Raw genomic sequence first — 18476 nt, 5'->3', positions numbered from 1 at the left:
AACTATTTTGAGGAACCAGAAATGAGTTCAATAGTCAGATATGGATTTCTCTATGGCTTAGGAAGCATCTATTGGAGTCTATGAGTCTGTATGGAAAGTTCAAGATCAAAAACTTTTGGGACAGAAACATGTTCAGTAGATAAAATATTTTTCTGCCTTAAATGACATCATGAGACGTAAATCTCCAATCAACCAGAACACCCTAGCAACCACCTAGCAAAACCCTAGCAACAAACCAGAACACCCTGGCAACTGCCTAGCAACACCCTAGCAACCACCCAGAACAACTTAGCAACCACCCAGAATACCCTAGCAACGGTATATCAACCACCCAGAATACCCTATAAACCACCTAGGAACCACCCAGAACACCGTAGCAACAACCCAGAACACCATAGCAACCGGGTGGTGAGATTTGCCGCTTCAAGCTCCACTTCACATTTTCTTCTGGAAATGTGCCATAAATGTGTTCCTGGAGGTCAAAAATTTATCTAAGTGTCTATTTTATCTGATGTTAGTCAGTTCAGTTCAGTTCAGATATACCTTTATTAGTCCCCAAGGGGCAATTCAGTTTTACAGCCAACCCATCCATAATAGTTAAAATACAGTAACACACAATGAATAAAAGAAATAAATACTCACATCCTCATGTTTACTCACTAGTTTACCAACCAGTATCACACACACCCACACCAGCCCATTCTCACTCCCAAGGCGTCACCTAACTGATGCCTTGGGAAGCATTTGGACATGCTTCAATATCTGACGCTTTAGGCGCCCTTTAGCGTCAGTTAGATGACGCCCTAGGATCGCGTGTACCCTACCCCCACCCCACACCTAAACCTAACCGCGTCCTCTAACTGACGCTTTCCTTTAGCGTCAGTTAGATGTTGCCATAGGATCGCGTCATGTAAGTGACGCTAAAGGGCGCCTAAAACGTCAAATATTGAAGCATGGTCAAAGGTGACGCCTTGGGGTGAGAATGCGTTGCCCACACACACACACACTCACACAGTCAGACTCCTTCTGACTAAAACATCAGAAGGAGTCTAAAAGTTTATATTGTTTAAAACCTTTTGAGGAACCTTTGACCAGAAATGAATTCAATAGGTCAGATATGGACTTCTCTATGGCTTAGGAAGCATCTGTTGGAGTCTATGAGTATGTATGGAAAGTTCAAGGTCAAGTACTTTTGGGCCAGAAACATGTTCAGTAGGTCAAATATTTGTCTGGCTGAAATGACATCATGAGATGTAAATCTTTCGGTATATTAACCCACAGATCAAGTACCCGTGGGCCATAAAAGTGTTCATGGAGGTCAAAAATTTACTTATGTAATATAACATAAGAATGTTATGTATTATATAGTCTATGAGTATGTATGGAAAGTTCAAGATCAAGTACATTTTGGGCCAGAAACATGTTCAGTAGGTAAAATATTTTTCTGGCTGAAATGACATCATGAGAAGTAAATCTCCAACCAACCAGAACACCCTAGCAACCACCAAGCAACAGCCTAGCAACCACCCAGAACACCCTAGAAACAAACCAGAACACCCCAGCAACCATCTGCCAACACTGTAGCAACCACCCAGAACACGCCAGCAACCGCCTAGCAACACACTAGCAACCACCCAGAACACCTTCGCAACCATCCAGAATACCCTAAAAAACACCTAGCAACACACCCAGAACACCGTAGCAACCTCCCAGAACACCCTAGCAACCGGGTGGTGAGATTTGCCGCTTCAAGCTCCACTTCACATTTTCTTCTGGAATTGTGCCATAAATGTTTTCCTGGAGGTCAAAATTGACCTATGTATATCTAATATAACATCAGAAGGAGTCTAAAAGTTTATATTGTTTTATACTTTTTGAGGAACCTTTGACCAGAAATGAGTTCAATATGTCAGATATGGACTTCTCTATGGCTTAGGAAGCATCTGTTGGAGTCTATGAGTATGAATGAAAAGTACAAGGTCAAGTATTTCTGGGCCAGAAATATGTTCAGTAGGTCAAATATCTTTCTGGCTGAAATGACATCATGAGAAGTAAAGCTCTCGGTATATTAACCCACAGATCAAGGACCCGTGGGCCATAAAAGTGTTCCAGGAGGTCAAAAATTGACCTATGTAATATAACATCAAAAGGAGTCTATAAGTTTATATCGTTTTAAACTTTTTGAGGAACCTTTGACCAGAAATTAGTTCAAAAGGTCAGATATGGACTTTTCCATGGCTTAGGAAGCATATTGGAGTCTATGAGTATGTATGGAAAGTTCCAGATCAAGTACTTTTGGGCCAGAAATATGTTCAGTAGTTCAAATATCTCTCTGGCTGAAATTAATTAATTAATTAATCAATTAATTACCCATAGGCTAGAAATATGTTCAGTAGGTCAAAAAGGAACCTATTTGTATAACATCAGATTGAGTCTATCAGTTGATATTATTTAAAAACTTTTGAGGAAACATAGACCAGAAATTAGTTCAATAGGTCAGATATGGACTTCTCTATTAGAATCAAGTACCCGTGAGCCAGAAATATTTTCATTAGGACAAAAAGAAGCCCATCTATAGCTTATAAATCATCAAAAGTCAATAAGTTCATATTTATTAAAACCTTTGAGGACCCTTTGACTCTTTCGCATGGATTCTACTACTAATTCTTTTGTGCACTGACGAAAAAACATCACTTGAGCGGTCATGCAATGCAATAACTTACTCGTTCCTTTGTGCAACAAAGAGATGTGTAATGCATGTGTTTTGTAACAAGGGAAATAATTGCATTAGTTGTTTCATTTCTGTGATGAAGAGAAATCGTTGCCATTAGCTGTTTCCTTACAACGCATGCAATAACTAACTCATATTCCGTTGTTCAACGAAAACACATCTAAGGTCTAACGTTGTGCATTAAAGAATATGCACGCAATAACTAACATGTGTCTCTGTGCAATGAAAAGAAAACACCTATATGTTTCATTGGATTGCACAACAATCTAACTTGTTCTTCGTTGCAATGAAAAGACATAACGTGATGTTTTCTCGTCTGTGCACAATCTAGTTTGTAAAATAGAAATGCATGCGAAATCACATGCATACATTTTCTTTTCATTGCAAAGAGGAACAAGTTCGATATTTTATGCATTGCAATAAAACAACACGCGTTGCTTTGTGCAATGAAGAGATGTGGATCGTGCATGAAGATCGTGCATGAAAAATAACATACTATGCACTTTATTTCATTCAAGAACTAAACTCTTCCTTAGTGCTTAAGGTGTGTTTCATTGCAATGCTTACATTTTCTAACTTATTCTTCTTTGCAATGAAAGCTTCAGTGCTTTTCCATGCATTTCCATTCTACAACTAATTAATTTGTGTTTTGACGAGAAAACATCACAAGAGCGATCGCTTTACAATGCATACACTAACTTGTTCCTTTGTGCAACGAAGAGATTTGCAATGCTTGTGCTTTAGGATTGCATTGCATATGCACGCAATAACTAACCTCTGTGCAATGAAAAGAAAACACCTAAGATGTGTTTCATTGCATTGCATGACATATCTAACTTGTTCCTCGTTATGCTTATGCACGCAATAACTAACCTCTGTGCAATTAAAAGGAACCACCTAAGATTTGGTGTCAGTGCATTGCATGACATATCTAACTTGTTCCTCGTTACGCATATGCACGCAATAACTAACCTCTGTGCAATGAAAAGAAAACACCTAAGATGTGTTTCAGTGCATTGCATGACATATCTAACTTGTTCCTCGTTATGCATATGCACGCAATAACTAACCTCTGTGCAATGAAAACAAAACTCCTAAGATGTGTTTCATTGCATTGCATGATAGATATAACTTGTTTCTCGTTATGCATATGCACGCAATAACTAACCTCTGCTCTGTGCAGTGAAAAGAAAACACCTAAGACGTGTTTCAGTGCATTGCATGACATATCTAACTTGTTCCTCGTTATGCATATGCACGCAATAACTAACCTCTGTGTAATGAAAAGAAAACACCTCAGATGTGTTTCATTGCATTGCATGACACATCTAACTTGTTCCTCGTCATGCATATGCACGCAACACGTCTAACGTTGTGCATGAAAGAATAACATATACTGTGTGATGCATGAAATAACTAATTCATTCCAATTTGCATTCCTATGTATATAAAGAGATACAGTACACTACAACTAACTTATTCAGTTGTTGCATTTGTGAGATGAAAATAGATTGTTGCATTAGCAACAAGCTTTACAATGTGTATAATATCTATCTCATCCCTTTGTTTAACAAAGAAACAACATGCATTGCACACACGTCTAAGTTGTGCATATAGGCTACAAGTGCAATGCATGAAATAACTGACTCATTCCGATGTGCATCCGCTGATATAACATATCAATGAATATCAAAAATATCTAACTTATTCCTCTTTGCAATAAAAAGGCATGACATTTATCGCACATATATATTATATATATTATAGACATAATAATATATATTTTGGATGCATTTCCATTAATTTGTGTACTGAGGAGGATTGCATTTAGCTGTTACATTTGTGTGATGAAGAGATATCGTTGCAAGCATGCAAAATCAGAAATCAGAATACAACGTTTGATCGCAAATGCAAAGAATCCAAAAGCACACGCATTGCACGTCTCGTCGTAGCACAAATTAACGAGTTAGTTATTGTATGCGTGCTCATGTAATTTTTTCTCGTCAGTGCACAACTGAATTAGTTGTAGAATGGAAATGCATACGAAAGCACATTTGTTACGTCTTATCGTTTCATTGCACAGAGGAATACGTTAGTAGATCTTGAACTTTCTAAACATGCTCATACACTCTAAAAAATGCTGGGTTGTTTTAACCCAACTTTGGGTCAAATATGGACTAACCCAGCCGTTGGGTTAAATTTTTACATTACATTTTTAACCCAACATTTTGGGTTTGTCCATATTTGACCCAAAATTGGGTTAAAACAACCCAGCATTTTTTAGAGTGTAGACTCCTTCTAATGCTTCCTCAGCCCAACCTTCTAATGTCCATATTGAACTCATTTCAGGTCAAAGGATCCTCAAAAGGTTTTAAACAATAGAAACATTTTTTTCTGATGTTATATCAGAAAAACAGGTCCTTCTGACCTACTGAACATAGACGAGTACTAGATAATTTCTGGTCAAATGGCACTTGATCATTAGGTTACTATTGATGTTTTATTAGCCAGGAAGTTGTCCTGCGCATTGAAGAGAAAACCACTGGATGCACCATTTAAGAATAACACTTCACATGTTTGCTTGCATTACACTCTAAACAAGCTGGGTTGTTTGGGTGCAACTTTGACAAACATGCAACTTTGGGTCAAATATGGACAAACCCAAACGTTGGGTTAAAAAGGTAATAATAAAAATTTAACCCAATGTCTGTTTTCGTCCATATTTGACCCAACGTTGTTGTTAAAAAACCTGCAATTTTTCACATTGAAGTGAAGGACACCGTGAGAACGAGGACCTCTAGTGATAAACAAGGGAACACAACCAGACACTGTGACAAGAATGCATAAAATTACTAGTACAATGAAGAAATAACACATCTGCGTTGTTTATTGAAGAATAAACTATGCACTTATTTCATTGCATAGTATATAAGAAGTTACTATAGAAACTATAGTGTTGTGCATAACACAGCTTGACTGCAATGCAAAGCAACTACTCGTTATAACATTCCGTTGTGCGAGATAACACAACATATGTGTTATGATTGCATTGCAATATTCGTTTAAACTTAATTCGATATGCATTGAAGAGATGACATTACTGTTTCATATGATTGCTATTGATATAGGCTATTGATCTAACTAAGCATAAATGACTTCTGTCACAGCAATAATTAGTTTGTTTTGCACGCACCACAATAGTGCAGGTCTCACTTTTTAAAGTTTTTTTTTACAGTAATTTTTTTTATTTGCAAATCAAAAAGCAGAATTTTCTCAGGTGTCAGAGAAATTCTTTGCACATCAATAAATCAATAAAAATAATAAATCAAGATGCATCTTTTCACAGGGAGAATACTTAGATTTTTATTCATTTCAATTAGGCCTAGTGTTTATTTGCAATGTATTTTATTGCATTCCTGCTGTGCATAGAACATCTAGTACATCAGATGAAAGCCATTGATTATGTTATAAACGTGTGCCATGATTAATGGACGATTGCTGCCATCTATTGGAAACCAAACAAAAAATAAAATAACGTGACATTTCCACTAAAGCCGCTAGATGGCCATTTCCTCACACCTTCACATTTTTCCATTTTACTTTTTCCATTTTATTTTTCCAAATTAAAATATGAGGGAAATAAATAAAATCCCATGAAAATAAAATAAAATAAAATACAATAGAATACAGCATTTTATGCGAAGCAGGAAGATATAAAAAGCTCATGTGTGTGTACGTGCGATTTAGTTCTCGGTCACCAGGACTCGATTGTTTAAAAAAAATTCATGGAATTATATATAGGCAAAAATAATGGAAATATTTGACATATAAACATTCTTTTTCTTTTGCCTGGAAACGCTTCCAACACGCTTGCGTGTCGCTTGAAAAATAGGCGTCGGTTCTATTTCTAGTATGCACGCGTTTTCCGTGCGGCTCATGCACTCATAAGTATCTGTAACAAGAAAGCTTTGTTGATGAAAATAATCTGTTAATAATAAATAACCACTCTTGGTCAGTGATAAGATTACTGAATTATTCTCTATTAATAATAAATAACCACTATTGGCCATTGATAAGATTAATGAATTATTCTACTTTATGATGCTGAAAACTATATGACCTGATCATCTTTGTTTCTGGTTCCTTTTGCAACATATTATGTGTTTTAGTATACACTGACCATAGAAGACCATAACTCACATAAAAATGACATGGTGTAAAGGTGACCAAACATTTTGAATAAAATAACATATAAACCTCTGTTCATTCTCAATAAGAGCTTCTGCTGACGTCTGGCAGAGATAAAGTCAGTTTGTTTAGTAATAAGTGAAGCTGGTAATGCTGTTTGTGGAGGTGTTTAATCAGATCTTCAGAGATGCATTGTCTTCTTTTATGAATCATGTAACATGATTCAATGCCATTACCATTGATTTTTGGATGAAATTTAAAAACTAATGTCAGCATTACTTGCGGGAGCAAAAGTGCTCGCTCTGCTGGAACTCGAATCTTTCGCCCCTTCCCTTACAACCCAGTCTCACGGCAGTTCGTGATATAGTCACGAAATTTAATCTATTGATTCGTGTTCGTGGACACGAATTTCCCTTTTTTTTCGTGTCACTCAGCACGACTTTCAAGCCAATGTATTTCAATGGGACATATTTTTCGTGCCTGCAACACGTTTTTCTTTCGAGAGCACAGTATTGTTTTTCTCAATTCTTATTCATTTTGCAAACTTTAAGGGTAGCCTACACTACCAACATTTAATCAGAAGGTTTTAATCCTTGTTTTATTGCGTTATTTTCGCTAGGCTAATACGCAACATGAATGATGATCGTGTCCACGAGCGCGAATTTTCTTCTTTTTCTTCGTGTCACTCAGCTTTCAATCCAATGTATTTCAATATGGGACATATTTTTCGTGCCTTTTGCGAACTTTATGGGTAGGCCTACACTACCAACATTTAATCAGGAGATATGAATCCTTGTTTTTATTGCTTTATGTTCGGTAGGCTACGCAACATAAATCAAATGAAGATTCGTGATATGGGCACGAATTTCCTTCTTCTTTTTTTCGTGTTACTCAGCACGACTTTCAATCCAATGTATTTCAATGGGACATATTTTTCGTGCGTACATCACGTTTTTCTTTCGAGAGCACAGTATTGTTTTGTTTTTTCTCAATTCTTATTCGTTTTGCAAACTTCAAGGGTAGACTACACGAGGCCCAACAATTAATAAGAAGATTTTAATCCTTGTTTTTATTGCTTTATATTCGGTGGGCTACGCAACATGAATCAAATGATGATTCGTGTCTGGGGGCACGAATTTCCTTCTTTTTTTCGTGTCACTCAGCACGACTTTCAATCCAATGTATTTCAATGGGACATACTTTTCGTGCCTGTACCACGTTTTTCTTTCGAGAGGATTTTTCTCCTCAATTTTTATTAATTTTGCAAACTTCAAGGGTACACTGCTTTACCGACAATTAATACGAATATTTTAGTCCTTGTTTTTATTGCTTTATATTCGGTGGGCTACGCAACATTAATCAAATGATGATCGTGTCCACGGGCACGAATTTCCTTATTTTTTTTCGTGTCACTCAGCACGACTTTCAATCTAATGTATTTCAATGGGACATATTTTTCGTGCCTGTACCACGTTTCTCTTTCGAGAGCACAGTATTGTTTTTTTTGTTTGTTTGTTTGTTTGTTTTTTTTCAATTCTTATTAATTTTGCAAACTTTAAGGGTAGACTACACTACCAACAATTAAATAAGAAGATTTTAATCCTTGTTTATTGCTTTATATTCGGTGGGCTATACGCAATCAAATGATGATTCGTGTCTACGAGCACGAATTTCCTTCTTTTTTTCGTGTCAATCAGCACGACTTTCAATCCAATGTATTTCAATGGGACGTATTTTTCGTGCCTACACCACGTTTTTCTTTCGATAGCAGCACAGTATTGTTTTTTCTCAATTGTTATTCATTTTGCAAACTGGGCTACATTACTCAACATTTATTCAGACGATTTTAATTGCTTTATATTCGGTTGGCTGAAGTGATTCATGTCCTTAAGCACGAATTTCCTCCCTTTTTTTCGTGCCAGACAACACGAATTTCAAATCTAATGTATTTCAAAGGGACGTATTTTCCGTGCCTGCACCACGTCTTTCTTTGGAACATGGTCTCACCGCTATTCGTCACTTGACAATAATATATTAAATAATAATATAATTTGGGGCTCCATTAAAATTACATTACAGGACAGTATATTTTCTATATGCTTAAAACATGCCTTATTTGTGGGAAAATTAAGTTTTTCCCTCTCTTTTTGACATAATTTTGGACTACATTAAAACGACATAACTTAATTGCAGGATTGCATATTTGCTGTAGGCTTAAAACACGTCTTAATTTATTGTGGGATATTTTGTCGATGGTAATTCAATTTGCAATGGCTTATATGGAGCCTACTTTGATTTTTTTTTCTCCAAAAAAACAAAAAAAAAAACGATTAGCCTACTTTTATAGAACTTTCATCCCAATACGTATTATGAAGTTGTAATAAACTGCAGAAATATTTATATTGCTTTATATGGACATATCCTTTGGCAAAGCGATGCATTCTGGGAAGTGATATGTGTTAAATGTAATGTCTACATACTCGTGTTTCATTCACTTTAACTTTTACGCTGACCACTTTAAAATTGAGCACGGATATAAAATATTAAGACTGCACTTTTTAATTGTGATTGATATTTTGGCGCAATTTTGAGCAACACGTCACTGTGTGCGACCATCGGAGAAACCATTGCCCAGCGCGATTCCACCACGGTAAGTCGCTTACAGCAGCCTGTTAAGCAAAATTAATTCATAAGCATTACACGTCCAAATTAATAAAATTACGAGTTTATATATATATATATAAACATTTTCTAGGCCTAGATCTAGGTGATATATATATATATATATATATATATATATATATACATATATGAAGAGTTCAGATGCAAAAGCCTCTAAATGCCATTTGAAATTTTCTTCTTTAATGATGATTTTTAACAAACTTGTATATTTAAGTTCAGTAATTTCACTTAAATAACAATTAATAATATTAATTGCGCCATTAAAATAATTTTTAACAGTAGCACAGGAAGCATAGGAACAGCATGAATCTGTATTTATTTATCCTAAGCATTTATAAGAAAAAATCTATTACAGGGTACACTTTTTAAATCCTATCAACATAGCTACATAATTAACATTTTTTGTTGTTCTCCCTGCAGATCCTGTCAAACATATCACCTGTCGAACATATCTGAACCTGATTTTAAAAACCCAAAGGCACTTTTAAGAGCCAACCTCTATCTCTTCATTACTTTCTATATCTTACATCCTCTCTGTTCTCTCACTATATATATTTCTGTCTATCTTTTCAATCTTTATCTATCTCACAGTCTTTATCTGTTGCTTGTTCTTTTGTCTTTGCCTGTCTGTCTGTCTGTCTGTCCACTTATTATGCCAGGGGGGTCTACAAAAAAGATCTGCCCCTTTTGCCAGGGCATTTTATTTTGTGCTCAAAAAATATGCACACATTGCAAAAAGGAGCAGCCTCTGAAACAGCGCCTCAAGAAAAAGCTTCAGAGGTTTGATGAGAAGCGAGAGGAATGGGTGAGTGGTCACAAGAAAAACCACAACATGGCATCCATCAAGGATGAAGCCAATATCATGGTACGTACAATTTCATACATGACATTAAACTGTCCATATCATCTAGGTCTAGGAAGTACATTCAGTGGTACCATTTGTTAAGTGAGCATGTTAGTGCAAGGTCAGAAAGACATTATTTTTTGCAAATATAGATCAATATTTTTTTCAATGACCCTGTGTCATCAAAACTAATTTAAAAGTACAATTTAACTATCAATTTTAGAAGGCAGATGTAATTGTGAAATTGTGAATTGTGATCCCTTAAGTAATCACTTATTCACAGTAATACATCACAGACCTAAATTATCTACCAGAGCAAAATTTGAACACACAGCAAACATAATTTATATCCAGGAATTATTGAGTTCATAACAAATACAGGCATGCATTATGACAGAATTACAGGTGCAATATAATAATCAAACATTTTATTATTGAGTGGATGAGAAATAACAAATTAACTGCATTCATACTGTACTACTCATAGCAATTTACAATGTGCATGGTTAGCTAAATATGTGCAGCATTCACCCATCTGATAATGTAATCATTAAGTTTCTGCCTTTATTTTTAATAAATCTTTAGGTTGTCATTGTCCAGTTGCACAATGGTTACATGATATTGTCAACGTACGTGCAAAACCCAAACTACTAATGTTACAAAAAGTCATATTGTACCCTCATGGTGTCAGATTCATCTTTCTGATGTTTTAGAGTTGGTTTTTGTTGCTACTGTATGAGCCTTTCCTGTTTGCACATACTAGATTATACATAAGCTAAACTCACCATTAGGTTACAAATTTTGAATGGCAGGAACCTGGATGCTGTCATCAATAATGTTATATTCTCTTAATAATTAGTTAGTTAAATAGCTTAGTTATTTTTTGTTGTTTTTCTATTACTTTAAACAGTAAATATACAATTTTGTCATTGCAGCTGGAGAAACTCCATGCCATTGGATATAAGCCACTTCTCCTTCTTGGAAAGGAGACCAACAAAAAAACATTCAAGTGTGAAATTTTGACCCCCCGCTGCACACTCTCCGCCTATGCCAAGGACTACCTTCAGAAGATAGGTTCATTTTATGAATATCTTTGTGAAGGTGAGATGCACACACTGTATTTTAAAGTCACGGTTCACAACTTTTGTTGAGTACGCAAAATATTTTATTAATGTTTAAAACTTAAAGGGTTAGTTCACCCAAAAATGAAAATTCTGTCAGTATTTACTCACCCTCATGTTGTTCCAACCCCGTAAGACCTTCGTCCATCTTAAAATAGTCCAAGTGACTACAGTGGCTACATTTTAACTTTATCAAACGACGAGAACACTTTTGTGCGCAAAAACAAACAAAAATAACGACTTTATTTCAACTATTCACTTCCTTGTGAACTAACTTCCTTGTGTTGTTCCAACCCCGTAAGACCTTCGTTCATCTTTGGAACACAAATTAAGATATTTAAGATATTAAGATCACTCCTGCATACTAGTCCATAGGCTTCTTGAGGGAATGATTCTATTCTTTTATTTCTCTCTCTGCCTCGAGTCAGGTTACTAGTTTAATAGCGTAAGCTTCTGTTATTGTACGTCACACGCATCACACGCACACCAGCATCGGCCAATAATGAGCCTACGTGTGACGTAGCTCTACGCTATCACACTACGTTAACTGACCTACTAATTTAACACATGAAATTTGCAAAGACCCGTTTTGGTCACTGGGTGGTCAAATGATAATGAATCTATACAGTATATACTCAATGAAACAAAATCAAGGACAGTGCTAAAATGTAGATCATTAATGAAAATTTTCAAATGTTGGCTGGATACACTACAAACTTAGCCTCGTCTCATTGAGACGTGTTCTGGGAAACGCATGTTAATTTTCTCGTATTTGAGGCGTGGTTTACAAATGCCCAGAACAGTTTATTGGATGCTACGGATGTCTATCAAATGTGCTTGTACGTAGCTCATAGCCAGTTGTTTCAATTATACCAGATGATGTATGTAGAGCGACAGAAATTAGAGGAGGAAGAAGATGATGGGTCGGAGATTTATGTGTACACAGTGGCGTTCAGCGAATATTGCCAACAATATCTAAGGCTGCATCGAAAGGTAACTTTGCGTTTCCATGTTGGATCCATAGATATAAACAAACAGCTTCGGTGTGTCGCATAGACGTCGTCATCATCTTGCTGCTCCCTCCCCGTTCTGTGATTGGTCCCCTCGCTGAGGCGAAAATCTGGTCCATGGTATCCAGACTGCCTAGCAGCGTGAATAAAATCATAGTAGTATAATACATCCAGTAGACTCTCAATAGTTATCCTGCAATCAAAAGTGCCTTCAAATTTGTTTGTGGAAAATTTGGACTATATGATTCAAAAAGATTAACACTAAAAACAAGTATAGATCAAGCTTATGGTTAACCTCTATGTTTTAAATAAGCAAAACATAACACTTGTTTAACTTGCACAGGTTGGACCCAGGATTCAAGTGGCAACGACCAGCTGATTACGCTGCAGCTCACACCTTGTGATCCAGAAGAAGAACCAGAAGAAGGCGAGCAGGCGACCCCCCCGGAGGGTCAGGGCGAGCAGGCGAGCCCCACGGAGCGTCAGGGCGAGCAGGCGACCCCCCCGGAGCGTCAGGGCGAACAGGCGACCCCCCCGGAGCGTCAGGGCGAGCAGGCGACCCCCCCGGAGCGTCAGGGCGAGCAGGCGACCCCCCCGGAGCGTCAGGGCGAACAGGCGACCCCCCCAGAGGGTCAGGGCGAGCAGGCGACCCCCCCGGAGCGTCAGGGCGAGCAGGCGACCCCCCCAGAGGGTCAGGGCGAGCAGGCGACCCCCCCGGAGCGTCAGGGCGAGCAGGCGACCCCCCCGGAGCGTCAGGGCGAGCAGGCGACCCCCCCCGGAGCGTCAGGGCGAGCAGGCGACCCCCCCGGAGCGTCAGGGCGAACAGGCGACCCCCCCAGAGGGTCAGGGCGAGCAGGCGACCCCCCCGGAGCGTCAGGGCGAGCAGGCGACCCCCCCAGAGGGTCAGGGCGAGCAGGCGACCCCCCCGGAGCGTCAGGGCGAGCAGGCGACCCCCCCGGAGCGTCAGGGCGAGCAGGCGACCCCCCCAGAGGGTCAGGGCGAGCAGGCGATCCCCCCGGAGCGTCAGGGCGAGCAGGCGACCCCCCCAGAGGGTCAGGGCGAGCAGGCGACCCCCCCGGAGGGTCAGGGCGAACAGGCGACCCCCCCGGAGGGTCAGGGCGAACAGGCGACCCCCCCGGAGGGTCAGGGCGAGCAGGCGACCCCCCCGGAGCGTCAGGGCGAACAGGCGACCCCCCCGGAGGGGCAAGGTAATTAGAACAAATTAAAAAAATTACAGTTAATATGTGTAAAGGCCTAAAGTGTTTGATCCATGGGTTACCTTAACTTAACTCGACTTGATCGACTCGCATATGAAATAGTCACAATGCAGGATGCATTATGTCAAGTATGGGAAATGAACTCAAACACACCATGCACTTGTTTAAACAAATTAGGATTATTAAAAACAGGATGGACCCAAGCGAGAAAAAGATACACTTGGAGTTAATTGAGCAACCTTAATTCAATCACAATAAGAATACATGTACTTTACACCTATTAATACATGCACTTCCACACTTGTGCAATGTTGTGATCTTCCAGTATTTTAAATAATAAGTTAAAGATTTATTTGTTATACGATTAATTTTCTTTCTCCAAACCCACAGCTGTCTTCACAGGGTCAGCCAGGGGCAAAAGGAAAAAGTCAGGTATGTAAAAAATATTTGTAGGGTATTGGTGGTTCTGAGAATTGTTACCATACCTCATTAGTCAAGCAGATTCTCTTAAGTAAATAAATAAATAAAATATTATTTAAAGGGGACCTATTATGCTAATTTCCAGTTCTATATTTTTATTCTGATACTCCACTTGAGTAGCTTTGCATGATTTATGCAGACCCTGTTTGAAATTAGTCGTTTTAGATGGAGTATTCTATAAGCCTATGATTACTATTCTAATGAGCCTGCATGTGATGTAAAATGTGGAGGTAAATATAAACAGCGTGATTGCACACATATTAAAAGGTTAGTTCACCCAAAAATGAAAATTCTGTCAGTATTTACTCACCCTCATGTTGTTCCAAACCTCTATGTGTTTAGTAATCAAACAGATCTCATTCCCCATTGACTACCATAGTACTATGGAAATCAATGGGGATTGAGATCTGTTTGATTAAAACATTCTTCCAAATATCTTCCTTTGTTTTCAGCAGAACAAATAAACACATAGAGGTTTGGAACAACATGAGGGTGAGTAAATACTGACAGAATTTTCATTTTTGGGTAAACTAACCCTTTAACTAAAAGAGAGGGTGGTCTTTTCTCATATTTCAGGGGTCTCTAGACACACCAGGAACAAATATTTCTGTTGAAAGGACCGTACAAAGTGCATTTTGTCTAATTATTGTAAAAAAAAAATTCTGAGTGGATATATGACTGGACTGTAATCTTATGTCCCACAGGGGGACCAAGGCATATGCCTGAAAGAAAAAGGCCACAAAAGAGTAAGTGCATGTAAATGCAATGATTGATACTTTGCTATACATTACAACTTTTACCCCTGTTTATTTGCTATAGTTCAATTGCTTATTTTTTTAACCAATTACAACAGACAATTAGTCACAATTTTATTTATTTATTTAATAATTTAGCAAACGCTTTTATCCAAAGCGACTTGCATATAAATACAATATTTACAATACAAGCAGTCAAATCCACAACAGTGCAACAATATGCAAATGTCGTGACCAGTCCAGCTAGTCCAGTGTAGCACACATGACTATTGATTATTGACACATGATTATTCATAATAGATATAGAATAGGAAGGGATTAATATTATTGAGATTAGTACAATGGACCACCTATAAATCCAACAGGCTTAGTTAGTCTAATTTTACCAAAATAAAGTCAAGTATTGGAAGCAGCAGCAGTGGAGTATTCTCAGTTGTGAGGGTTGACTTTGCAGTAGTATGGTTATTAAAGCAAGCATACCACATTGGAACTTAGAGTAAGTTGGTTCCATTTATACATTTTTTTTTAATTAGTGATAAACATCACTTCTCATCCTTGCAAGTCTGTTCGCTACTTAAATCTTCATAGTTGTGTTTATTTTGTTCCTAATCTATCTAAGAAATATTTGAAACGTGTTTTTGATGTTCACAGATTGTTCCTACCACACTCGCCTAGAGGCTTTCCCCATCAGGAGTGTTGTAAAAGAAAGAGTGAGAAAGGTTAGACAGTCATGAAGGAACTGCAGAGTGTAGGCGGTATGCAGAGTGAAATATAGGATTTAGAAACTTCCTTGTGTTGACAAATACAGGTTAAACTTGGAAAAATTTGAATATCATGCAAAAGTCCACTTATTTCAGTAATTCAAATTAAAAGGTGTATATATAGTATATAGAAATATATACATATGCATGATTATACTTTTCAGAGGGCTGACATTTCTGTATTTAAAATCCTTCTTTTTTTATTGATTGTATGTAATTTTAAATTTTCTGAGATTTTGAATTTGGGGTTTTCATAAGCTGTAAGCCATAATCATCAAAATTTGACAAAACTTTTCCACAATATTCAAATTTTTCAATTATCAACTGTGCATGTTATTCAGACCATAAGACCAGTGTTTAGTCTTTTTGAATTACAGTTTAGGAAGAAAAATTATAGTTTAGGAAGAAGTGTCTACTGAAAATAATGACACATTGTATCAATTAAACTCAATGCCTAACCAGACATAATAGCCTTATACTAAGAAAAAAATAATTTTCTTCATAGGGCAAAGAAGAAATTTTGGTTGACTGGGAGCCCTGTCCAGTATGGTATGTATTTTTCTGTTCTTCTGATTAATGAATTAATGCATTCATTATTTATTTACTTTAATAAACTTAATAATGTTTTATTTATCTGTTCTGTTTCAGATTAAACAAGCCTTTTAACAAATGTAAAGCACACATCATTACTAGAGGTGTCACGATTCTCCAAATCCTCGATTCGATTACATTTTCGATTCTAAGGTCACGGTTTGATTCGATTCTCGAATTTTATCAATCGGCCAATCAGGATGCTCTCTGTCTTACATGCGCTTCATGAGGCACACACACAAGGTCTCTCGCTCTCTCCCTCTCTGCGGTGGACGCAATACGGTTAAGAGCACAGTTTTTTTCTGTCTCTCTTGCTCGCTCTCTCTAGATTCCGGGAGATTTTAACTAATTTGCGTGCATTAGGGAGCCGCTATCAATATGCGGGACACTCCGGGAACTTCCGCGAGACTTGAATTGTCTGCAAATTATGGCTTTTTTGAAGAGCGAACGTACGGAGCCCCTCTAGTCCCACTTTGGTAAAAAAAATTAATTATAACTATCTTGTGGCCTCAAGATAGTAACTCGTGGCCACAAGATAGTAACTCGTGGCCTCAAGATAGTAACTCGTGGCCTCAAGATAGTAACTCGTGGCCTCAAGATAGTAACTCGTGGCCACAAGATAGTAACTCGTGGCCTCAAGATAGTAACTCGTGGCCTCAAGATACTAACTCGTGGCCTCAAGATAGAGTTAGTATCTTGAGGCCACGCGATAGTATCTTGAGGCCACGCGATAGTATCTTGAGGCCACGAGTTAGTATCTTGAGGCCACGAGTTAGTATCTTGAGGCCACGAGTTAGTAACTTGAGGCCACGAGTTACTATCTTGTGGCCACGAGTTACTATCTTGAGGCCACGAGTTACTATCTTGAGGCCACGAGATAGTTATAATTAATTTTTTTTACCAAAGTGGGACTAGAGGGGCTCCGTACGAACGCCGAACGTTGTCAACATAACTCAGTGGAAATCAAAAAAGAATTCCACACCTGCGACTTCAATGAAAGAGGAGGGGGATTAAGTTCTGCCGATGGGTCTCCTGCATCTGCAGTTGCCATGCTATCTTTTGAATGGCTGTAGCTAAGTTAAAGGAGGTTGACTATAGACTCGCAGCACTTAATCAACACACGTGTTTTTTCCGCTTGGAAAGCCGATTGGACGTGACATTGGGGTGTGGCAGAAACGACGATTCCATTTTTTAAATTCGAAGTTCAATATTGTGAATTAATTTCGATCGATTTCAATTTAAAATTGAAATCGTGACACCCTTAATCATTACCTGACATGTCTTTTATAAGTACAACAGTTTTTATCCATCTATGAAGGACCACCACCATTAATGCATGCATGAAGGTTAATTACATCATAGATGGAAAATTAAACTGTTGTACTTGTAAAAGTCATGGGTTACACTTTATTTCGATAGTCACTTTAGATGTTATACTAATTATAAGTAACTTTTCGACTACATGTCAACTAACTGATTAAAGTATTAGTATATTATAGTAGACTGTCAGTAGACTGTTAGGTTATGGTTAGGTGTTAGGCTTTGGGTTAGGAGAACAAGTTTACCTGTATTCGCCAAGTTACTTATAGTCAGTTAAATGTCTGTTGGGGAACCAACAAAATAAAGTGTTAGCAGAGCTGACAGTAAGCTGACAGTCTACTAATACTCTAATGACAGTTAGTTAATGTAGTTGAAAAGTTACTTATAGTTAGTAGAATGTCTAAAGTGGACTATCAAAATAAAGTGTTACCAAGACATGTTCGGTAATGATGCAAGTTTATTGGAAAACCAGTAACAGAAAAATACCTTCTGTTTTTAGTGGTGAGCAGTGGGCCAATTCCTGGCAGCCAAAGGATTCTCTCCGAAATAATGAAAATAAATAAAATGTATGTTTTGAACTCCATTTTGGTTTCAGCCTATTTATTACATTGTTTCTGTGCTGCATTTGAAGTCATATCTCATCTTTCTGTAGTGAAAAGGTGAAAATCTCCAAGAATGTGACCTGGAGTTTAATCTTAAAGGGTTTGCTGGATTTCGTGTTCTTTTGTCTTTGCTTAAGTTCACTTAACCTCACAGTCAAGAAATACAGCCTCATG

The 18476-nt window shown here is 37.8% G+C and overlaps 1 protein-coding gene across 3 annotated transcripts; it reads left to right on the top strand.

Annotated features, from left to right (window-relative positions):
• The first annotated feature begins 9249 nt into the window (after positions 1-9249).
• LOC120476189 (uncharacterized) lies at positions 9250-18283 on the top strand. Of its 3 annotated transcripts, XM_089117462.1 has the most exons (9): positions 9250-9569; positions 10022-10466; positions 11381-11546; positions 12920-13123; positions 14184-14225; positions 14978-15019; positions 15680-15747; positions 16295-16338; positions 18200-18283. In XM_089117462.1, the coding sequence occupies exons 2-9, from the start codon at positions 10254-10256 to the stop codon at positions 18261-18263; spliced, it is 843 nt and encodes a 280-aa protein (XP_088973588.1). In that variant the 5' UTR covers positions 9250-9569; positions 10022-10253; the 3' UTR covers positions 18264-18283. The 3 variants fall into 3 exon arrangements, 1 of the variants encoding a protein (XP_088973588.1); XR_016145674.1 differs by lacking the exons at positions 9250-9569; positions 10022-10466; positions 11381-11546; ... (1 more) ...; positions 15680-15747; positions 18200-18283 and adding exons at positions 13765-13784; positions 16438-16868; XR_005622082.2 differs by lacking the exons at positions 9250-9569; positions 10022-10466; positions 11381-11546; ... (2 more) ...; positions 14978-15019; positions 18200-18283 and adding an exon at positions 16438-16865.
• Positions 18284-18476: the final 193 nt, after the last annotated feature.

Source organism: Pimephales promelas, chromosome 12 (genome assembly GCF_988280905.1).
Source record: "Pimephales promelas chromosome 12, fPimPro1.hap1.1, whole genome shotgun sequence".
Classification (NCBI taxonomy): Eukaryota; Metazoa; Chordata; class Actinopteri; order Cypriniformes; family Leuciscidae; genus Pimephales; species Pimephales promelas.
Note: the sequence above shows the minus strand (reverse complement) of the source record. Positions and strands in the feature narration are given on the sequence as shown.